Below are 24,089 nucleotides of genomic sequence, written 5' to 3'. Positions count from 1 at the left end.
CTTTAGATCTAGAAATATAAACTGGCAAGAATAGCTTGAACTTTTGGGAAAAAAAAGAAATCCCCTACATGATATTAAAACACACATTATATAACCAAAATAATTTAAATAGTGCATGGATAGACAGAGCAAATAATGAAGCCAAATGCATGACCTAGAAGTCATCTCACATATATGTAAAAAAAAAAATGTGTATTAAAACGAGACCATGAACTATCAATGAAAAATTGTTATTCGGTCAAGTGGTGTTAGAAAAAAATGGGTAGGCTCTTGGGGAAAATTATCTTCTTAGCTCATTACCTGACCCCATCAAAAACTGTTTAAGACTGATTAAAGACTTAAACATTTAGGTTAGTATGTGATCTTAGAAAGAGATTTAAACTTCCTAAACACAAATTCCATAGAAGAATTAACAGAGAAAAGGGCTACTCATATAGAAATATACTACCTGCAGACATAAAACTACATACACACATAACACATCTCTGTCAAAGAAAACAGAAAACAGTGAAAGAAAAAAAACTGAGACAATACTTGCCACTGATAATGAGAAACAGAGGGCTGGTGTTCCTATGAAGAGCTTAAAAAATGGGTAAAAGAACTGAGTTGATGTTCCAAAAGAGGAAGCCTAGAGGTTTAATAAAATATGAATAATAGCTAAACTCTGTTGCACTAAAAGAGATATCATTTTTCAACAGTCTGGTGGTCATTTCTTAATGATAACAGCAGTGTTGTCTACACACAGGAGCACCAAGACAGGTCCTCTCCTGTGTTTCTGCAAACGGTAGGACTTTTCCAGGAGGAAATTTGGTAAAAGCAAGAGCCTTGAACATGACTAGTTCATTCACTCTGATACTTCCATTTTAGGAGTCTTCCCTAAAGAAATGAACAGAGAAGGGCTCCTGGGTGGCTTGGTCAATAAGCATCTGCCTTTGGCTCAGGTCATGATCCCAGGGTTCTAGGATCAAGCCCCGCATCGGGCTCCCTGATCAGCAGGGAGTCTTCTTCTCCCTCTCCCACTCCCCCTGCTTGTGTTCCCTCTCTTGCTATCTCTCTCTCAAATAAATAAAATCTTTTAAAAACAAAAAGAAAGAAAGAAACTGAGGTGTAGGTAAAGCTTTATGCATAAAGATTTTCATTAAAGGGGCACCTGGGTGGCTCAGTGGGTCAAGCCTCTGCCTTTGGCCCAGGTCACGACTCAGGGTCCTGGAATCGATCCCCACATCAGGCTCTCTGCCCCCTCTTCTGCCTGCCTCTCTCTGCCTACTTGTGATCTCTGTCTGTCAAATAAATAAATAAAATCTTTAAAAAAAAATTTCATTACAGAATTATTTAAAACAGGGAAAAGTAAAATAAACAATAGTATGTCTGTGTCATGAAAATATGTAGACAGTAAAATAATCGTAAAAAATAGTTAGGGATGCCTGGGGGGCTCAGTCAGTTAAGCATCTGCCTTTGGCTCCGGCCATGATCCCAGAGTCCTAGGATCAAGTCCAGCATTGGGTTCCCTGCTCAGTGAAGAGTCTGCTTCTCCCTCTTCTTCTACTCCTACACCTTCTTGTGCACCCTCTCTCTCTCTCTTTCTCTCTCTGTGACAAATAAAATCATAAATACACTGACATGAAAATGTGCTTATGATATAATATGAAATTTTAAACTGAAATAAAAACTATATTTTACATATATCTCACGTATGTAAAAGATTACATGCTTTCACGATATATATCAAAACGTTAACAGAGGTCAACCCCAGGCAGAAGATTATGGGTGATTTTCTGTTTCATTTTTAATTCATATTAACACACAGTTAGAACTGCTTTGGAAAAAATTAATGCTATTTTAATGTAAAAACATACAAAGGAACAGTTTCTTCATGTTTTTCTTAGAAATGTGATGCCATTGTCATGGTAATCAAAAGACTGTTCCATAAATCAAATTTAGAGAAATATTTGCCTCCAAAAGATACAATTCCAAATGGAATAAACATGACAAGGACTAAGGCACTTAAACTTTCTTGATGTGTCTAAACTTGGAAAATTTGGGGGCCCCTGGGTGGCTCAGATACTTAAGCATCTGCCTTCGGCTCAGGTCATAATCTCAGAGTCCTGGGATCGAGCCCCGTGTCAGCAGCAAGTCTGCTTCTCTCTCCTGATTCCTTCTCTCGCTCTCTCTCCTCTCAAATAAATAAATTAAAATCTTAAAAAAAAAAAAAACTTTCAAAACAATCCAGAGATCAAACAAAACTAAACTTTCTCTTGTTGCTACTCTTGTTATTTTAAGAGCTGCTAATAACCAGCTTTTCCTTTCCCAGCCATAAATTATTTGCTTTTGTGCAGATTCGTCTACCTGGAGCTCCCAGCGGCTGCTAAGACTCCTTGCACCAGGTTTCGCTGGTGGCAGCCTGTGTTCTCAGGGGAGGGCTACGACCAGTGGGCAGTCGATGACATCATCATCCTGTCAGAGAAGCAAAAGCAGGTCATCCCGATTGTGAACCCAACTTTACCTCAGGTATCTTTCTTATGCCTGAGCTCCAAGAAGACAGGATTGTGAGAATAGATGGGATTAAAGAACTTCTCACTTCCCCCAGAGATTCAATGCTTGACCCTTGAATCTAAGTTTTATAAGTAAAGTAAATTTTTAGTGTCTGTACTTACTTTTCTGGTTTGCTCTTAATTGTTCTGTTATCTCTCTATGCTGCCAGTTCGCAGATTATATAGATAAATAGATAAATAGGAAGAAAGAAAGGAAGGGAGGGAGGGAGGGTGGGAAAGACTAGAAAGTCTGGCCAAGACATTAAGCATGATTATTCCTGTGTTTATAAAATTAGATATACAGAGACAAAATATTTTCAGTTGTTAAATCATCAGGGAAAAAGGTCTGTGGCAGTAAAAAAATAATATAGAGATTCTGCTGTATTTTTCTGGAAATACAAATGGTACCTGCATATCATGAACTAAAAGTTTCTTTCTTGTTTTCAAAGCTATCCAATTGCCTTTCTGCCTTGTCTATATTGTTCCTCTTAGAACTTTTATGAGAAGCCAGCTTTTGATTACCCGATGAATCAGATGAGCGTGTGGTTGATGTTGGCTAATGAAGGAATGGTTAAAAATGAAACTTTCTGCTCTGCCACGCCATCAGCCATGGTATTTGGAAAATCAGACGGGGATCGATTTGCTGTAACTCGAGATTTGACTTTGAAACCTGGATATGTGCTACAGTTCAAGGTATTTATGCACAGGTCTCTTCCCAGAGTCGGTCAAAAAACAGGACATCTTCCAGACTCTTAGGTGAAATCAAAAGGATACAAATCTTTCCAACTCTCTGAAGGAAGGGACCCACCTGAACAGAGGTTCAACAGTCTTAGAACAGCAGAGCTCCCGAGTTAGCCCTACCCACCAGGAGAAAAGCTGGTCAGTTTGAAAACTGACTTTTAGATTTCCAGTCTGGTTGTGACTTAATGAATCCCACGCTTCTGAATGGTAAGAGAGAAATTCTCTTTTTCAGTTTGAGTTTTTGGAATTACGAGTTATTTTGTGGTTTTACTATAGGACTTTCAAACAATTGCCCTTCCTTTGATTTAGTAATGCTGTACATAATTGTCACCGTTCTCTTAAAAGCTTGCTGTTTTTCAGCACTGTGATCACATGTCAACATGTATAGCAAGTATTTACTTTGACAACCTCTTTTTTTCAGAAGCCTAATCAAAATTTCATTTTGTTTATAATAAAATCCCATCGGTGAACTCTGGGGTCGAAAGTAATGCAGTTTTAATGAGCTAGCACAACTACATGGTCTTTACGTAATGACAGGATGGAGATGCTAAATAATTTACAAATGGAATTACTAAAGAGATCAGATGTTTATAGGCAGCTCTTCAAATATAATTTCCATAGGTCTGTAAACAAGGAAGTTAGTCATAAATAAAATGATTAGTGAAATGTTATCCTTCCTTGTTTAGAGTCTGACGCTAAACTACAGTGAAAAAACCATTAATAGCAGTATGTGCCTTGGTATTAATTTGTTAGTACCGCCTTAAAATGGTAACAGGATAATAGCAATAGCAAATATGTTGGCTGGAATACTGTGCTGTTTCTCACCTTACACCTTCTTGATTTAATTAGTCACAAAATCATGATAGTGTAGGTGTTAAAGTCTGCAAGATGGTATTCTGGTGTTTAAAAAATCTAAGTCAAGAAAACATTATTAAATGTTCCAAGTACTTAACCAGTAAGAACACACAATGCATGAGAAAAATCTCAATTCTCAAATCACACCAGCAGAAAACTTCTGATTGTGGCCATTAGCTAATAGTAGATATGTATTATGGTTCACTTGGGAATTGATGATGAATGTCTATTTAGAATCTGTGACAAGAACTTGTTGTCATTTGTACACAGTGCTGGTACATTTTTTTTTGGTAACATGTGCCATTTGTCAAACACTAGTTGTTAGGAATATAGACATGAAAAATATGACCCTAGCCCTCAAGGAGCTCAGAAACTAGCAAGTGAGCCAGAAAAAAGAATAGTCATTATCACAGGAGTATTGTAGTAGAAATAGACTCTGGATCCTATGAGAGTACCTGGCATGATGCCTGGCAGGTGCTCCAGAAACAACTGTTCGATGGATGGATGGATGGATGGATGGATGGATGGATGGATTGAAATGGAAAGTCTCCAGAAATACAGATTTAGCCCGATGAACAACAGAGGGGGAAGAATTCCAGTTAGAAAGAACAGAATGTGCAAATAAATGAAAATACATGAAAGTACAAATAGATAATTGGGAAACTTTCAGGAGCCTGAAGTATGTGCCAAAGAGGTAAGAGAGAAAGTTGATCCATATTGGCTTTATATGATACACTAAGGCACTTGGATAATAACCCAAGAGCAATGAGTCATGGGAGATTTTTCATGCATTAAGTGCAAGAATCATACCTGTTTTAGAGATATCATCCTGGCAGCAGTATGGGTGTTGACTTAGCAAGAGGAGAAGCTGTAATCAACAAATATATTTATTCATTGATTCGGCAAATATTTATAAAGCCTTACTATGCACCAGGCTCTGTTGTAGGCTATGAAAATAAATAGGAATAGAGAGTGTGAACTATTATTTTATAAAGGGTGGTCAGGTCCCCTAACTAATAAAAAGACTTTTAAGCTGAAACCTGTAAAAGTTAAAAAGGTGATGGGGTGTCTGGGTGGCTCAGTTGTTCAACATCTGCCTCAGGTCATGATCCCGGGGTCCTCGGATGGAGCCCCACATCAGGCTCCCTGCTCAGTGAGGAGCCTGCTTCTCCCTCTCCCACTACCCCTGCTTGTATTCCCTCTCTTGCTGTCTCTGTCTGTCAAATAAATAATAAAAAATCTTAATAGAAAAATTTTAAAGAATAAAAGTTAAAAGGGTGATTCATGCAGCTGTCTGGGAAAGCACATTCCAGGCACAGGAAACAAAAAGTACAGAGGCTTTGAATCCGCAGTGTGCTTGGAAAAGTTCAGAAAATCACAAGGGCCGCATTGTGACTAGAGCACAAAGACATAGAACAAGGTATGTGACAAGGTTTGTGACAAGTAGCACAAAGGAGGTCAGACTTGGGGTTCTACTCTGAGTAAAATGGATGACATACTGTGACTGAGGCTTTTAAAGCCTCTAGTGACACTGTTCAGAGTGCAGTGACAGAGGCAAGGGCAGAGCTATGGCAGTGATCCAGGTAAAAGATAAAGAAGATGGTATGGGAGTGGACGAGGCGGAGAGAGGGGCTCTGACTGTGGAATATACTCTGAGCAAAGAAAGGATGCTAGAGTGGCGTCAAAGGAAGAGATGAGGAGGCCAGATTAAGGCGTTGCATGGGATTATAACAATAAGGAAATGGATCTGAGAGATGTTAAAGGGCCACAGTCAACAGGTTCTCTAATGAAGTTGAGAATGACTCCCACGCTACTGGCTTCAGTCGCTGAAATTGGAGATACAGTCAGAGGAAGGATTTGTGTGAGGGTAGCGGATGATGAGAGCAGACTTGGACCTGCGGAACAAGGGGTGACTGGAGACCACTGAAGGGGAAATTTGTAGGAATCAGTTATGGACATTTCTAGAGAGCTGGAGAGGGGCCCGGCCTGGGACTTACAGATATTCAGATGGGTTTTGAAATAATGATTGTGAATGAGATTTGGGAGCATGTATAGACTAAAAAGATTCTAAGAAAGCCAAGAATTGAATACTAGAAAACACTGACAGTTCAGAGGCAGGCTAAATGATTAATTAAAAAAGGCAAAGACTTGTCAAGAACTGAAGGTTCCTGAGATTTGCCTACTTTAGAAACAACAGCAGTCATAAGAGGTCTATGAGAAAAAGCTGACTGTGTGTGTCTGTTGTAATCACTGTCAGCACACACCAACCGAAAGCTATGCTTACTTATGCGTAAAAAGGAATTTGTGTTAGATGAATTTAATCACGTGTCGGAGATTGTCAAGTCTTTGCTTATATTGTTGATATTGAACTATATAAACTTAGTTAAACGTATCACAATAAAATTTCTACAAACCCAGTTACAAACCCTTCTGAGAGATGCTTTCTAGCTGTGGGTATGGGAATAAGGAAAATAGAGAATCTTCTTTTGATAGATTGGATCAAGGTGCCAGTAGTCACAGGGATGCACTGGTTGATCTTTTGAGCTCTGGGCCAATATTATTTGCCTACGGCCCTTGACTTTGACTTGATCCTTTATTATCCAGTCATTATCATGTTCCTTTGAGTGCTTACTTCAGTGGTTTTTCTATAAAATTTTACTGTTCTTTTCTATAGTCTAAACAATAAAATTCTATGGTGGGTCCCACCAACAAATGAAATAAGATATGAATAGGTTATTCATATAAGATGGCAGATAATTAAATAAATACCAGGAAAAGAGCCTGACATTTGTAATTTCCAAAAAATGTCAACTAAAACAGTAATAAAATCATTTATACATTTACTGATTTAGAAAGAAACTGTTTTAAACTCGAATAATATTCAAAGGCGTGGTAAAACTGATTCATTTGAACCCAACTGATTAAAAATGAACACATATAAATAAAAAATTTTAAGTGTTTCTACATTTTGCTCAGTGATACTATTGCCAGAAATTTATCTGGTGATAACAGATCAACTGAAGAAAAAAATATACATTCTTTGCAATGCTACATATAATAATAAAATAACAGGTTAAATAGAAAGTAGAAGGAAAGTTCTAGACGTGTGATAACTTCAACTATATGACCAAAATACATACTTCTTTCTAAAATTTAGAAGAGAAAACAGAAAAAATAAAAACACTTATGCTAGGGTATTTGGATTTAAGTTGCTTTTCTTTTTTTTTTTTTTCCAAATTTTTTCACATTGTTAATTCTGTGATGACATTCCACTACATGAGTATACAGAACAATAGTAGTTTTATTTCTGGATCATTTTGGTTTTTTGATGCAGTGGCAAAAACTTAGCTCTTTGATCTAAGTTGGCAATGATTTCTTACTGAGTTTTGGCAAGAAAACAGAGTAAAGACTCTTATTCCACTGAAAGCTGGGAAGATAGCCCTCTCTTTAGGTAACCTTCTTGTCCTGAAGAGGATAGCTCTTCATCTTCTGATTCCCTCTGTTTATATGCCTGGAATGAGAGAAGAAAACCATTTCTTGGCTTCTTGGATTTTATCCCTGGCTCTAACATCACAGATAGTAGGCTTCCATTTTCCCTCCTGTAATCCCAAGAAATCCACAAATGGCAACTGGCCGAGCATTTCGTAAAAAGCATCTCTTGGTCACCTAAAGGTTTCTAGAACCCTTTGTTGGAATTGAGCAGAAAGTCTCATCATCGTCAATAGAAGGCAGACTCCACAGCAAGAGCCTTGTCTGCTGTAGCACCTAAGGTGTTGAGTGCTAACGTGGAACCAAAACCTTGTCTAACCCTGTCTTTCCTTTGACAGCTAAACATAGGCTGTGCCAGTCAGTTCAGCACTGCTGCTCCGGTACTTCTTCAGTACTCTCATGATGCGGGTATGTCCTGGTTTCTGGTGAAAGAAGGCTGTTACCCAGCTTCTGCGGGCAAAGGATGTGAAGGCAACTCCAGAGAACTAAGTGAGCCCACCGTGTATCACACGGGGGACTTTGAGGAATGGACGAGAATCACCATTGTCATTCCAAGGTCTCTCGCATCCAGGTAAAGTGACCATTCTTATTACACGCCCTAGGTATTCTTTCTTGGGAGCAGACATTTATCTCAATATCATCATTTCAGTAGCCTACAGGAGTTTATAGAGTCTAGCTGTATCTAGTCACTAAAGGACTCTTGAGGAAAAGAGCCCTGGGGCAAAATTCCCAACGTCAGGGTGTGTGCGTAGGTGCCTGTGGGCATACAGCCCTGCGTGCTTGGCAAACAAACACACTCATTGATTCATCCGCTCAATAGATATTTAGTGAGCACCATTCTGGGCATTGGGAGTGCAGCCGTGAACAAAAGATGTTAAAGTCTAAGAGAGTCGCAAGTCATTATAATCTCTGATTTTGACTTTCTAGGGATTTTGGATAATTTAATGCCTCCCTGTGTGGACAATTTGAGATATCTTGTAATATAAAAGATCCCTTTAAATGACTATTAAAATAATAGAAAGATTAAAAATCAATTGACAGAGAAATGAGATAAATGGATAAAAAAAACTTGAAGTGAATTAGTTTCATTAATAGGGCAATAAATTTAACCCAGTTTTCTAGCAGCTAGGACAAAGGGAGAAAATGCAGGGTCATTTAATTCTCATGTTTGGGTAAAAAGAAAAAAATACATTCTGATTTTTAAGAAAAAAGATACAATTTTTTTTCCATTCTCATTATTCTAGAATAAATGTATAGCATGCATAGGTATCCTTAAGCCAAGTAAAGTAGCTAACACAGAGACCAGGATTTTTAACTCTATCATTTTGTGAAAGATAAAGAAACATTCTTCAAGTGGACACTTCTTAATTGAAACCCAGAATGTAATATTAAATTGTGACTAAGTCAAAGCATTTCTGCAGAGCCTAGATGATATGAATCTACTAGTACAGCTTTCTGGTCACGGCTTAATATATGCTTGGAATATTCATTAGTGCCATTCAGCAATATTTCCAGCTTGCTTCCTTCCTGGAATATAGAAGGATTTATATTTTCCTCACACCTTTTAAAGTTTGACATGGCCTAATAAAATGTAAGTGGAAATGAAATGTGTGATTTTTGAGAGCCCGTGTGCATTTTGCCGTGTTCTCTGCCTTTGAAAGCGTGTTTAGAGATGTAATTTTCATCAGTCTGGGTCCCTGTCTACAACGAGCAGACTTCCTTGCTGGCCTACAATGAACATACTTGCATAAGCAAGAAATAAACTTTTGTTGAGTTAAGCCACTGAGATTGGGGATAGTTTGTCACCAAGGAGTAACCGATCTCATCCTGACTGATACAGTGGTAAAAGCTTAGCAAGCTAGAGGACTGCTTTATTCATAAAGTTCTTCCATTCCAACCATTCTGGATGTGACATAGTTCATTGAATTGATCACCAAACTCACTGTGCATCATCTAGCTAGAGAAGCTGGTTATGTTCTCTCCCTCCCTCATACTTAGGTGTGCATCTCTCAAAAATTATGACATACACTTTGGTAGATAAACTTCCCAGATCGGGAGAGAACTTGTTTAGTCAAGGATGTACAAGTTTCTGGGTTAATGTACTAAACTTTGAAGCCTAATCTTTAAATACCAGTTATTCCCAGGAAAGAGTTTGTCAGTTGGTGGATCTAAGTCCACGTGTAAGTAATTTTTTGTCTTTATATCCCAATGTTCTTCATAGTATCTTAAAGAGAGATTCAGATGATCTGATGTATGGTGGCGATGTTGCTGGGTTGGCCTTTTTTGGTGAAATGTAAGAATTTGACTTGCAGTGTGTTTTAGGTAGGATACAGGCCCAGCTACTCTATCGGAGAAACAGATACAAATGCTTAACAAGGCTTCAACCAGATAGAAGCTCTTTCTCCTATCACAGTCCAGAAGAGAGAGGTTCAGCGCCCACAGGGTGGTCTGCCATTCTGAGCACAACACTCTCATCTCTGGCTCCAAAGCAGCCATTCCAGATCTCATCATCTCTTAACCAGAGGAAGGAAAAAGGAGGCAGGGGTGCATAGATACTTTTTTTTTTTTTAATTTTAAGATTGAGTTTGGTTGTGTATTTATTTATTTATTAAAGATTTCATTTATTTATTTGACAGAGAGAGATCACAAGTAGGTGGAGAGGCAGGCAGAGAGAGAGAGGAGGAAGCAGGATCCCCAGCGAGCAGAGAGCCTGATGCGGGGCTTGATCCCAGGACCCTGAGATCATGACCTAAGCTGAAGGCAGAGACTTTAACCCACTGAGCCACCAAGGTGCCCCGAGTTTATTTTATTTATTTGAGAGAGAGAGAGAACGAGCTCAAGCAGGGGAAGGAGCAGTGGGGGAGGGAGGGAGAGAGAGAGTATCCCAGACAGACTCCCTGCTAAGTGCTGAGCCTGACTCAGAGTTAGAGGTCACAACTCTGAGATCATGACCCCGAGATCAGGACCTGAGCCAAAAACAAGAGTTGGATGCTTAACTGACTGTGCCACCAGGCACCCAGATACGTTACTTTTCAAAAAATCATCCTTACTCCTTGTTTATATTACCGAGTACAGCCTAGGATGATGTATGTACAGTTATCTATTGCTATGCCACCAGTCTCTCCAAATCTTGTCTCTCCAAACAAAAGCAACAAGTGATTGACTTTCTTGTGGTTTTGTGGGTTATCTGGGTAGTCCTGCCACAGCTCTGTCTGGGTTCCATCATGGAACTGTATTTAGTCAGTGGGTTAGTCAGTGTTTGGGCCCAGCAGGACCTTTCTCTCTGTGTCGTCTTCAGCCCAGTATTTTTCATAGTTGGTATTTCTAGAGTTCCAAGAAAACAAAAGTAAAAGTATCTTATTTGCCACATGCTATTGGTCAAAGCAAGTCACAAGGCCACTCTAGATTCAGAATGTGGGAAAACAGACTCCCCTTTCTGACAGGAAGTGCAGAAAAGTCAGACTACCAAGGAATATATCTATAAGGAGATGTGTGTGGTTCACTGGGGGGCATTATTGTCACAATCTATGAAAATCTGTCCTACTTCCAGTGACTGACATCTCCCATGGCCAGATACATTCAATTCACTCTTCTCCTAAGACCTGCCAAGTGTCATCCCATCACAGCATCAGGCACTAAGTCACTGATCTCATGATCTCTGTCAGATCAGGCTATGGCCTGGATATGGCTTCTCATGATCTAGAGGCCTATGAACTAAAAAAGACGATTATCCAAATCCAACATACAGTGGTGAGACACTGACAGGTTAATGACAATAGATACTTCCACTCAAAAAAAGTTGAGGGTTGGGGAATAGGAAATGTAAAAGCCACTGGTCAGTAGGAATACTAAAGCCATTAAGATACTTATTATTAGGGCACCTGGGTGGCTCAGTTAGTTGGGCCACTGCCTTTGGCTCAGGTCATGATCCCGGAGTCCCGGGATTGAGTTCCGCATCGGGTTCCCAGCTCCGCAGGAGGTCTGCTTCTCCCCTCTCATGCTCTCTCTCAAATAAATAAATAAAATATTTTTTTAAAAAAGATACTTGTTATTAGGACTCCCTATGCTCCCTATGAGCATAGGGAGCTCTGCATGAGCAATGTCCAGGACAAGAACGTTGCCTTGATTAAATTCTACTCCTTAGGAGTGGTTCCCTAATCTATTGTTCTTCCCGGGTATTATCTCTGCTTTGTAGGTTTCACCCTCTGAGACATCTTTCCTTTGCCATGAGAATTTATCTGTGTTGGTACCCTCATAGCCATCTCATCCTGATTTCTGCTCATCGCAAGCTGGGTACAGAGCAGTGCAGCCCTCTAATCCTCACCAAGATGACTGCCTTCCTCCCCCAATGCTTTTCTGAAACTCTGGCCCAACTACAACTCTTCCATATAGATAGTGCAGCATGCTTTGAAGCTGGGGCACAGCACGGGTGTATATTTCCTGCAATGACTAGAATATCAGGGAACTACAAGGCATTGCTATGAAAGTAGTGGTAAAGCTATATATGAGAACTAAAAGGTTTTCCTTAACAGGCTCACAAAGTGAGCCAATATTTTGAGGCTCCCAATGTATCCGTATTGTCTTGGACCTCAGCCCTGGGAAGAAGAAATAGTTTTCATTAGAGTCCAGCTTCCTGGCTGATTTGAACACCATCCAGCCAGCTGGCTAATGGCATCCGTGACAAAGAGCTCTCTACTGAAGAGTAGTAAATATGTTTCCACTTTAAGAGCGGTTGTTGTTTCTTCTGCAATATGTTCAGCTCCGCTATCTCCAAATGTAGTGTTGGAAAGCTGAGAATTCTAAGTGTGAAAATTGTTAAAATTGGGAGCGATTTTGCCATGAGGCAGCATGCTTATAATAGTTACTAGAACATTACTCTCTCACAAACAGTTCTAAGGTGGTTTTCTCAAAGGAGCATTCTGTCCTCGTACTCATTACCTTAGTTCTTACCTACAAAGGAGAGACCTCGGTGGCTGTAGACATAAGCTGGTGTATCCCTGACACTCAGCAACATCCCGGCAATACAATATGTCCTGTCACACAGCCTGCTGTAGGTTCCCTGTGCAGAATGCAAAATGTTGGTATTTCCAGGGGCAGGGGTTGGGGGCACAGTAAAGAATGTGCTAGAAACACAGTTGTTTAACGTTCGGCAGAATATCTCCTCCATGGCCACTGTCACTTGTGCGCCTCTGCACAGGGCAAGCAGGTTCACAGGAATCTTCTTGGTTGGAGAGGCCAGTACAACAGCGTTCTCAGGTGTGGAGGTGGAAGGGGAAGGTATAGAAACCTATTCTGGTCACTCAGGCATCCTGTGAACAAAAGTAATTGGGGAAGGAGTCAGAGATAGAGTCTTATCTTCTAAAAGTTTTTCCTCATCTGGGAAAGCAAGACAAAGGGGAAGTTTTATTCAATGATTTGAATGGTCAAGCCACACTGTGGTTTATATCTAGTAAAATTATATAAAATTAAACTCGTCTTTTCCCCAATCCTCATCTCCTTCGATCCTTCCCAGAACTTCCTGACTGTCAGGTCGAGGATGCTCTTCTAGCATTATGTCCTTCTCAGTCACAGTAGTAAACAGGGTTGCACATGGACAACCCTTTGTTGGTTGGTTTTGTTTGGGGTTTGACTAATGTGTTTCCTCACTTGAATTCAGGCTTCGTGATGACAGGAACTGTGCTGGGTTTTGCTTCCCGTCCTACACCAAACCCTAGCACTATGCCTGGCATGCCAGAGGTACTTCGTAAATGCCAGTTGAATGAAGGGATCCTGAGTGAGGAATAAGGACCAACAGGAGGTGATGACCTACAGTGAAGATACCTCCCTTTTTAAAATGTGTTTTCCAAAATAAATTCAGTGCTGTTCAGCAAAAAATTATTTTTCTGCATTCTGCTGTATCTCCCTGAAAAGGCACAGATAGCATGTGCACACATGGGCACACACACATTGATAGCATTAATAATTTTTTTAAATTAAAATTATTTATTTATTTATTTATTTTTTCAGCGTAACAGTATTCATTGTTTTTGCACAACACCCAGTGCTCCATGCAGTACGTGCCCTCCCTATTACCCACCACCTGTTCCCCAACCTCCCACCGCCGCCCCTTCAAAACCCTCAGGTTGCTTTCAGAGTCCATAGTCTCTTATGGTTCGCCTCCCCTTCCAATTTCCCTCAACTTCCTTCTCCTCTCCATCTCCCAATGTCCTCCATGTCATTTGTTATAGCATTAATAATTTTAAGACTTCATCTCTTCTACTTTAAAAAGGACACACTATATGGAATCTAGACATGCTTATTAGCTTAACTTTGGCCCACTTCTTGTTGTTGTTGCTATAGCCTAAAAATTACATGTTATTTCATGTTTAAGAAAAGTAAATAAAGGTAAGATACACTTGAGGCCTGGTTCTGCACACGGGAATGGATAACAGGCTCATTCTGGTTCCTGTAGCTAGATTCAATTGGAGGTTCATTCTGTAAGTGGACAGCATAACACTTTGCTTGTCTTTGACTAGCCTTCTCCATTGTTCCACTGTACTATTCCTGTGTGGAGTATCAATACCCAGAAAAGAACTAGCCCAAGGATAAAAGTTATTCAGGCTTCAGTTGACAAAGCCATTCCGGTAGTGAGCAGCAAATACCCTAATGTAGAGAGAATGATGAATTCATGGTGCTGAGTCAGGAAATTCTCTAAGTTCCAGGTCTCTTATAACATAGTGTTTAAATTAGGAGCATGTAGGATCCCAAGCACAGTAGATTTTTGCTGGTTATAAGAAGAGGTTTTTCAAGCAAAGATTTAGAAACAGTTTGATGAAAAGTATCCTATTATAAAAAATAGTTCTTAGGCAAGGAATTAGAAGACATCTCAAGAAACAGGTACGATAACTTTAACCATCAGAAACCACCTGTTTCTTCAGGGAAGAAGTCAAGCACCTGCCTCACTTTAGCCTACTTCTTCTGATGGTCTCTTCATGTCTACAGTTTTTTTAGTGAATCTCTTACTAGTTCTTACTAGTACTCTTACTAATCTCTTAATAGTTTAGTGAATCTCTTACTAATCTCTTACTCCAGCAACCCTGAGTTTCTGAATTATTTGTGCTCAATTCCAAAACAATGCAAGGGAGAGTAGGACAGGCAGCTGTAGGCATCAGGAACCAGACATAACTGGGAAAAATTTAAATGAAGCAAAAGTTGCCTGTGTCATGATGGGTGAAAACTTTTTTGCTTTGATTTGCACATACTAACTAAAAACCATCTAGGGGCGCCTGGGTAGGTCAGTCATTAAGCGTCTGCCTTCATTGCAGGTCATGATCCCAGGGTCCTGGGATGGAGCTCCACATTGGGCTCCCTGATCAGCAGGAGGCATGCTTCTCCTTCTCGCACTCCCCTTGCACATGTTCCCCCTCTCACTGTCTCTCTCTATGTCAAACAAATAAATAAAATCATAAAAAAAAACCTAAAAATCATCTAACAGAGATTAAAAGATTGTACCTCTTTAGGTACAATCTCTTGCCCTTTTACTTTGAAACATGGGCCGTCAGCTAGGACTTCTTGCTATGATTCCTCATGTCCAGGACTCACCCTGTTAACCAATAATTCATCACTTTGATTTGCCCTGTTCTTTTTTTCTTTATTTAAAAATAGATTCCTTAATGCTCAGCTCCTGAGGTCTTTCACATTCTCAAATATCTAACCGCAAACTCTGCTTCTTGGGTCTACTATAGGAGTCTTAGACTTGGAGGTGCCTCTTTGGTCTGACCAGACCAGATCCTGATTCTTTCATTGTTATGAAAATTGTAGGGACCTCAAAAAGCAGAGATGAGTCAAAGGGTTTCACTTACTCTTCTTCCACTATCAAATTATCAAAGCTTCTAGAATTCTACTTAGAAGTGGGATTCTTCAACCTTTGTGAATGCTTCTGGTCCTCAACCAGAGCCCTCTTCTCTCATGAAGTAGGGCAGTTGATAGAGATGCTCTCATCTGATCCAAATGGGAGAACTTAGGGTAGAGGAAAGTTGAAGATGTGTTTACCTTCTTCTTAATGCTGACAAATGTATGCTAAGACTTGCATTAATGAGTGATTAGTCTCTGAATACTTGAACCTAGTAAAAAACATTGTGGGTCATATTTTGCAAACTTGCCAGGAATAGGTAACTTAGAATAATGAAGAAGAAAAATCCAGGTTTATGGTTCTTGTTGCCAAGTAATCAAAACTATTTGAAGAGCTAGAAAGAAATGCATTCTGACTCTGCCATATTATTTTCACAATAATGGAGAGGAGAAGGAACGAACTTTGTCTATAGTTTTCTCAAGCAGTCTTCATTAATATTTAAGATACTTTACCCTTGTTCACAAAGAAACTGGATTCACTCAAAAGTCTATAAATATTGGCAGTGAAATTAATTGGCCTCCACATAACCTAATCCATCTTCCTTCCTTGTTGTCAGTAGAACTGAGAAGGAAGAGGTGTTTTCCTGGTGTGACATTATAGATGTGCACAGGTTTCCATATATTTGAGAAGAAAGAGATATGCTGAGAGAATCAACAAGACTGGAGAGCAACTGAGACCAGTGTTAGTCTGGCAGCCTCGAGACTGTTGTGAGGGCAGAAGTACCGGGCAGCAGCCCAGCCCACTGGTGTTCCAAGGTTTGAAGCACTGGGACCAGGTTCCTCTTTTGTTCATTGGCAGTCATCAGTATTGGTAGCCTAGCTGGTTGCTAAGAGCTAGTAGAATGAACAGTCTTAGGGATTTGAAGTTGAGAGGTGAAGAGGAAGGCAACAGGTGGGAGGAGCACGGTCAGTACAAACTTAACTCTTCCCTGCCAGGATCATGTCAGTGGCAAATAGCCAGAGTCCCTCTATGTGTCCCAACAAAGAACATTCTATCTGATTATCTCAGAAATTCCTAAATGGCCTCTTCTGAAAATGCCCATAAAATCAATGCAATGGAAGGGTAATATATTAAATACGTGAAAGGAATACCTTTCTGGTTTTTATTACTAAAAACATATGAGATGGGGGGTGCCTGGGTGATTCAGTCAGTTAAACGTCTGCCTTCAGCTAGGGTCATGATCCCGGGGGCCCGTGCGAGGCTCCCTGCTTGGCAGGGAGTTTGCTTCTCTCTCTCCCACTGAGCCTCCCCAAGCTCATGTTCTCTCTCTCCCTTTGCTCTTTCACTCAAATAAATAAATAAAATAAATCTAAAGAAAAAAGAAAGTCTATATATTGTTTTAAAAAAAAAAAAAGCATGTAAGATAGAAAATATACAAGCTATGATGTATAATAGGTGTCTGGCTGTCAATAATCTTTTGTACCTGATTTCCTCCTGGTGTTGAAACATTAAGGCTGAAGAGGAAATCAACAAGTTTCAAGAAAGCTCTGAGAGAGACACTTTATTATAAAGGTCAAGTGGTCATGACTGTTAAATAAACACGAAACCTTTCTTGAATTTTTCTGAACTGCTCTGTTTCAGTGTTTTTGCACGTGGTATTGGTGTAAGAAACACATGTGTTGTTTTCCCCAACAGTAAAACCAGATTCCGATGGATTCAGGAGAGCAGCTCACAGAAGAACGTGCCTCCCTTTGGTTTGGATGGAGTATACATATCTGAGCCTTGTCCCAGTTACTGCAGTGGCCACGGAGACTGTGTGTCAGGGGTGTGTTTCTGTGACCTGGGATACACCGGTAAGGCTGCAGGCGTGTGTCGGTTGGATTGTTTGTAAAATATTCATCTCTAGTTACTGCCTTTCATGTTACTTCTTCCAAGGGAATAGATTCCAAGATGATTCTTCTTTAAGTCCTAGTTGTAGGAATTTGACACCCAGGCACTTGAGGTGCAGAGAGATATTTTATAGTTTTGAGTTACCTAAGGAAAAAAATACACGGTAACACCAATTTCACTCCCTAAAAGAGATTTATTTATTAGTAATAGTGATAATAGTTAACATTGCTTTCAGCTCTACTTTATGCAGGCACTATAAGTAGTAAGTGCATTTTATATCATCTCACTGAATTCTAACAAAAACCCTGTTCCATAGTACATGCTGTTATTGTCTTGTTTATGTTTGAGGAAATTGAGACACAGAGAGGCTTAGTACCTCTCCCAAGGGCACACAGCGAGGAGTTGCTGAAGCCAGGCTTCAGACTCTGGCAAGTTATTCTCTAACACTCAAACCTAAGCTCTTCCTTGACCACTTAGCTACAAGGGACTCTCTGTGCTCTTTCCATTGCTTTTTATAAGAACTGTAATTTTACACATGCAGAGTAAAAGTCAGTGCCTGAAATGATAAATCCAAGGCTACCAAAAGAAAACTTTACAAGAGAGAGATTTTCTGACCACAGTCACCCTTGGCTATTGCTACAAGCAAAAATAAAAATGGAACCGAGATTAAAGAGTAAAATTGAAGAAAATGTTACAAGCTTCAAAATTTTGTTTAGAGTTTTTCCTAGAGACAACTTCAAAAGGATGCTTCCCAGAGTTTCAGCTCTCTGCCCTTCATCTGGCTTGTAACCAAAGACAAACATATGTCGTTGCAGGCCTTCTGTGTGTACTGCCACTCATGGTTTCAGGGTATTTTTTTTTTTAAGTCAAGGATTAACTCTCCTTATTGATCCTCTGATAGAGGGACAACAAAGGAGCAAATTTTATGATGAACAAAATCTATTTTTCAATTTTCCCACCGCCTCTTGGTAGCAAGAACCATGGAAATGTGTGTTTCCTACTGTCTCTTTACACATGAATAAAAAATTATAGAGGTGGAATAATGTTTTTGGTGATGGTAGCGGTGGCTGTATTTCTGACAGGCAATTGTGGGATACAGACTTCCATGTGGTTTCGTGCCCCTAACACCTGTGAAAATGTTTTCTTAGCCCGTGCTCTGACTGTACCTTCTAACATGTAACAATTTCAACAAAGCCTCTCTCTCCTATGTATTTCTTTTCTTGGAAGCTGCACAAGGAACCTGTGTGACTAATGTTCCCAATCACAGTGAGATGTTCGATAGGTTTGAGGGGAAGCTCAGCCCTCTGTGGTACAAGATAACTGGGGGCCAGGTTGGAACCGGTTGTGGGACACTTAATGATGGCAAATCTCTCTACTTCAATGGCCCCGGGAAAAGGGAAGCGAGGACTGTCCCTCTGGACACCAGGAATATCAGGTAGAGTTTATTGGTACACTTCTCCATGAACATAGTATTTACCATGCCTTTGGTCTAACTTAAAACTCTTTGTACTCTTATTGAGGATTTACATAATCCAAGGTTTCTCTATATACATTCTGATATGTAAAAAAAAAAATGCAGCATAACTTAAATACCATAATAAAATAGTTTCTGCAAAATTCATACCACAATTCATTAATCAGCCTACAGACATCACCAAAGACTGTCTGTGTGAAGTATGTCAGCTTGGTTTTCTAAAGTTCTGTGTTACTATGAAGAGTGTTTGCTGTTATGCTTATAGCTTCAACTTTAAACTCTGTGTCCAAGAATGATGTATTTCATTGATTGAAACTTTATTTGTATTCATTTATTAAAAACTGCTCCAGAAATTTAAAATACCTACACTGACACCTGCCGGTAAAATAAAAAACTGCTTTGTTTTAAGGTCAAATGAAATAGTAGCCGCCTAAAATGAAACTGTGCTTTTCTCATTACTGTCAGTTAAAATATTTGAGAATCAGAAGAAAAGAAACTGAAGAACTATTTGGAACTTCTAGACTTGTCCTCACTAAAATCTGGAGTTCTGTGTCCTGTTTTATTTCTGCCTTTGATCTCTTTCCCCTTCCTTCTGCATTCTCACAGAGGAGCACCTGTCGCATTGGTTTGCTATGGACTGAGGCTTAATTTACATCACACTGAGTGTCAGCTGTGAAAAAAAATTTTTTTTTAAGATTTTATTTATTTATTTATTTGACAGAGAGAGAGAGATCACAATTAGGCAGAGAGACAAGCAGAGAGAGGGGGGGGAAGCAGGCTCCCTGCCAAGCAGAAAGCCCGATGAGAAAGCAGGACCCTGAGATCATGACCCAAGCCGAAAGCAGAGGCTTAACCCACTGAGCCACCCAGCGCCCCTCTGCTGTGAAAAATTAGACCTCTGACTCTAAATCAGTAATATGGATAATTATGTGGCCCTAAACTAATGTAGCATTTAGCTTCTTGAGGTTAGATTTTTCCTCATCCTGAATTTCCAAGAACAGTAGTATCTCAATCTAAGGAATGAGCATTTCCATGATTACACTCAATTACATCAAAGTTCACATTGAAGTAAAATTCAGCTATTTCTTTTTGTTTAAATAATTATTACAGTACAAAATTAATGGTTATTAAATAACCATTTCTAAAATGGTTATAAAATTAGCTCACTATCTATGTAGTTTCTACTTCTCATATGCCATTGGTGCTTAAACATAATATTTTGGAATTACAGAGGCTTTTTTTTAATGTGTCAAAATGCAAAAGTTCAATTTCTTCTTCTCTATTTGTAAGTAAACAGAAGTTTGTCCCCCTTCCCCCCAGACTCGTTCAGTTTTATATACAAATTGGGAGCAAAACTTCAGGGATTACCTGCATCAAACCGAGAGCTAGAAATGAAGGTAAGTCATTGCATTTCCTTAGAAATAACAGTTACTGTGGGCAGATTACTCCTTTTTCTTCCCAAAGTTTGGCCAGTATTTTGCAAGCTGAGATGCTACCCTTAATCATTTCTTCTCTTCTCTTCTCTTCTCCATCATTAAATGACTAGCTGCATAGAGCCATGATCTTTTAGGCCTCTCATCTAGGTCCTTAAACCGGAAAAGCTTATGGATCGTGTCAGAGTATATTTGTTTTGATCGAAGTATATTTGTTTGTGGTCAGAGTATATTCGTTTTAAGGAATGCTGTTCCTTTATAACTTTCAATAGGGAGAAAAAATAGCAGAGCCTTTTACATTTAGTGTGGGGCTAGAAGCTTGTTTGCAAGGACATTACTGAATGCACATCAGACTCCACTTCGTGCCCATAAAGGTTCTGGTGGTACTAGCATCCTTCGGTAGAAGGAACAGTTCTTGGCAGTGATAAACCTTAAATTTTACTAAGCACTTATTATGTGCAAAGCACTGGTCCAAGTGTTTTATCTGTTAATCCATTTCATCTTCATCATACCTCTTTGCCATAGGTATTATTAGTCCTATTTCACAGATGCAGAAACTGAGGCACAGGTAGCTCAAGTAAGCTAGCCAAGATCATGCAGTCTGTAAGTGAATGAACAGGGATTCAAACTACAGAGGCTCATTCCAGAATGGACGCCTTAACTACCCACATCCTACATCTCTCCTTGCCCAGACCTCTGCTTTCTCTAGGCTTCCATGCCATCTTCTGCCTCCGTGATTCAGTTCTGAAAGAAATGCAAAAGGCTTGTAGCATATGTTAATATCCTCCTGGAGCCCTACAGACTGGGGATGCCCTAAGGAACCCTGAAGGCGTGTTTTCCTAGCACAAAACCCTTGGGCTTCTTAGATGGGACCTCCTCCAAAACTTGATCTCATGAATGGTACATGACAAGTTGCGTAGCTTCTGAGTTTGTTATTATCTTGGGCATGACTGTGTATACCATGCCGGCCTAAACCGTCCCTGTTAATCAGTGGAGCTGCTAAGAGCTCAGTAACCAATCCGACATGTCCTCAGCCATATTATTGCTGACTGAAAGATTTCATGACTTTTTCTGAATATGTTAGTACTTTTAGTCTAGTAATTGTCCAGATCATTGATTTACTGAAGCAGCGGTCTAGAAACTTCTACAGACCCATTTTGTGTTCCCTAATCTGTCCAACAAATGTCTCTTCAAGAGTCTGCTCTAAGCCACACATGTTCTAGGTTGTGGATACCCTGTCCCCAAACGTCTGACACAGCAGTCACGATGAGCTAGGCGATGCTGCTATCACAAACAGCCCTCGAAATCTCAGTGGGTTGAAACAGGAAAGATTTCTCCTTTCTGCTACATTTTCATTGAGGCTCATCTGAGTATCTCCTTCCAGCACCCAGGATGGATGCTGGGTAGATTGTGGATGTTGCCCGCCATGTGGCAGAGGGAAAGAGAGAGTGTGTCACGGGACTAGAGGTCCAAACCACCACAGGCCAGAAGAGGAAGAAGAACCAGAGTGGCCCTCATACCACAGCAGATAAAGTCCAGGCCCCGAAGGGCACTTTGCTCCTAGTGAGAGGAGTCAGAAACCACACAAACAAGCAAGATGTTAGATTGATGGTTAGACAGAAATGAATAAGCTGATGAAATGGACAGCTGTTGGCTGAGAGATGTGATCTAGATAAAGCTGTCTGGGAGGGGGGCTCATGAGGAAGTAACATTTAAATTGAAAATTAAAGGATGGAAAGGAGCCAGCAACATGTGAGGCTAGGGAGAGTTTTCCAGTCAGAAGCAGCAGCAGAGGCCACAAAGTGGAAAAGAATTGTGATGTTGGAGAACAAAAGGAAGTCTGGTATGGCTTGGGACTCATGGAGAATGAGGAGCAGGAGCCCAGGCATGTGGGGCCTTGCTAGCTACAGTAGGGAGATGGGGTGTGAGTCCACAGGTCATGGACACCAGCTGAAGGCCTTGAACGCAGGGGACAACATCATCTGATTTAAATTTTTACAAGCTTGACCCACAAAAATAATAATTAGTTCAAAACACAGAAGTATTTCTAGAACACATGCTCCGCCCATGCAGAGGCAGGAACTTTGAGGTGTACAGATGATGGGGTCCTGTCCTGATGATCTTATTTTCTGATTGGAGAGGTAGAGCATGTTAACATTTTCTTTAACCTCTGTAATAAAATTACTATAGAACACTGGATGGTTGGAACCGTGTAGCAATTGTGTGTGTGACTCTTCTAAAAATTCTAGATCCCTGGATATGAACTTAAACAAACAAACAAACAAAACCGACCAGAATAGACTGAGAAACATCCACCTGTCATAGAGATGAAGTTGTGCTCAACACTTAACCTCTGACTACAAATGCTGTTGCCTCTCCTGCCCGGTAGATTCCCTGAGGACCCGTTTAGGAACAAGCAACTTCTTCTCCACTACCCTTGAGCCGTTTTCTTGAACTCCTTGCTAGCCATGTAATTCACATCCCACAGGCATTTCTCAGTCTTTTATTGAAAACTGGTTGTTAAAATGTAAATCTGCCTAAATCCTTGAACCAATCTCTTCCAGTTGATGAAAGTACAGATTTTTTTTTTTTACTTACTCAAGCTGAAGCCTTAATTTACATATTTGGAATTAAAATCAAAATTAGGCTATTTTCAATAAGACTGGGCAGAACGCAGATGGGGTTGTAATTTAAAAAGAGAAATGTGGCACATGCCCGAAACACTCAGGAGATGAGCTAAAATGGCTTGGTTTTATTTTTCAGATGTGCAGTGTGTCAGATGACCCAGCTAACAGGGCTCGGCAATTTATATGAAATAGAGATACTGCCGTTTCCCTTTCTTGCATTCCCCCACTGTTTAAGACTTCTAGGAGGCCCTCCTTTACTGTCCTTTGGGATTGGGTCCTAATCTCTGCGGACCTGGTTGTGTCCCTCCTAAAAAACTACTGAGAAGGACTGCAAGCAGAAACGAAACAGAATATGGACCCCTTGAATCCTGCTTCTCATGTACACTTGATCCTCTAGGGAGCTTTCAAAGGCAGGTTCTGAGTCAGCAGGACTAGGGATGGTATGCTGCATAATGAATGACTCCAAAACTGAGTGGCTTAGCACAAGAAACAGCAGTTATCTTCTAGTTTCTATGAGTTAGGAATTCAGGAGCAGCTGAGCTAGGTGGTCCTAACTGAGGATTTTGCATAAGGTTGCAGCCAAGGTAAAAGCCAGGAGAAGGGGCCGTCATGGAAAGACCCAAGCAGGGCTGGAGGATCTATTTCCAAGATGCTCACTTACGTGGCTGATAGCAAGAGGCCTCAGTTTCCCACTGGGTGGACCTGTCCAGAGGCTGCTTGTGCGTCATCCCTACTACCTGTCAGTCGGCTTTCCTCAGAGTAAGAGATCCATGAGAAAGACACAAGGACGAATGTACAAAGCCTTTTATGGCCTAGTCTCAAATGTCACACACTGTCACTCCTACCATATTCTATGTATTGCATGCAAGTTACTAAGTTCAGCAGCGCCCCAGAAAAGGGGGGAGTTAAACTCCACTTTTTAAAAGGAAGAGTGTCAAAGAATTTGTGGACGTGTTTTATAACCACCACAGGTAGGGCCTGTTACCAGGTGACGCAGGTGCTGAGTCCTTGGACCATACTTAGAGTAGAAGGTACTAGAAAGGACTAGCCAATGAGATTTTATTCTCATGATGCTTCCTTTCTGGTACTATAATCTACCTTTAGAATAATCTGAATTATTCTCTCTCTCTTTCTCTCCCATCGTATTAAATATAAACCATATCAACACAGATTAATAGCCACAAGAAAAACTAAATTTTGAACTGTCTGGCTTTCTCA

The 24,089-nt window shown here is 40.2% G+C and overlaps 1 protein-coding gene across 2 annotated transcripts in view; it reads left to right on the top strand.

Moving 5' to 3' along the window:
• Positions 1–24,089, top strand: part of RELN (reelin) — a 510,603-nt gene that overhangs the window by 395,167 nt on the left and 91,347 nt on the right. For both annotated transcript variants that reach the window (XM_046020402.1, XM_046020401.1), the window contains exons 26-31: positions 2,337–2,508; positions 3,024–3,224; positions 7,955–8,187; positions 17,143–17,300; positions 18,565–18,772; positions 20,132–20,208. In XM_046020402.1, coding sequence (XP_045876358.1) covers positions 2,337–2,508; positions 3,024–3,224; positions 7,955–8,187; positions 17,143–17,300; positions 18,565–18,772; positions 20,132–20,208 — 1,049 coding nt within the window. The remainder of the gene's footprint in view (positions 1–2,336; positions 2,509–3,023; positions 3,225–7,954; positions 8,188–17,142; positions 17,301–18,564; positions 18,773–20,131; positions 20,209–24,089) is intronic.

The sequence above is a fragment of the Meles meles genome, chromosome 10, assembly GCF_922984935.1.
Source record: "Meles meles chromosome 10, mMelMel3.1 paternal haplotype, whole genome shotgun sequence".
Taxonomy (NCBI): Eukaryota; Metazoa; Chordata; class Mammalia; order Carnivora; family Mustelidae; genus Meles; species Meles meles.
Note: the sequence above shows the minus strand (reverse complement) of the source record. Positions and strands in the feature narration are given on the sequence as shown.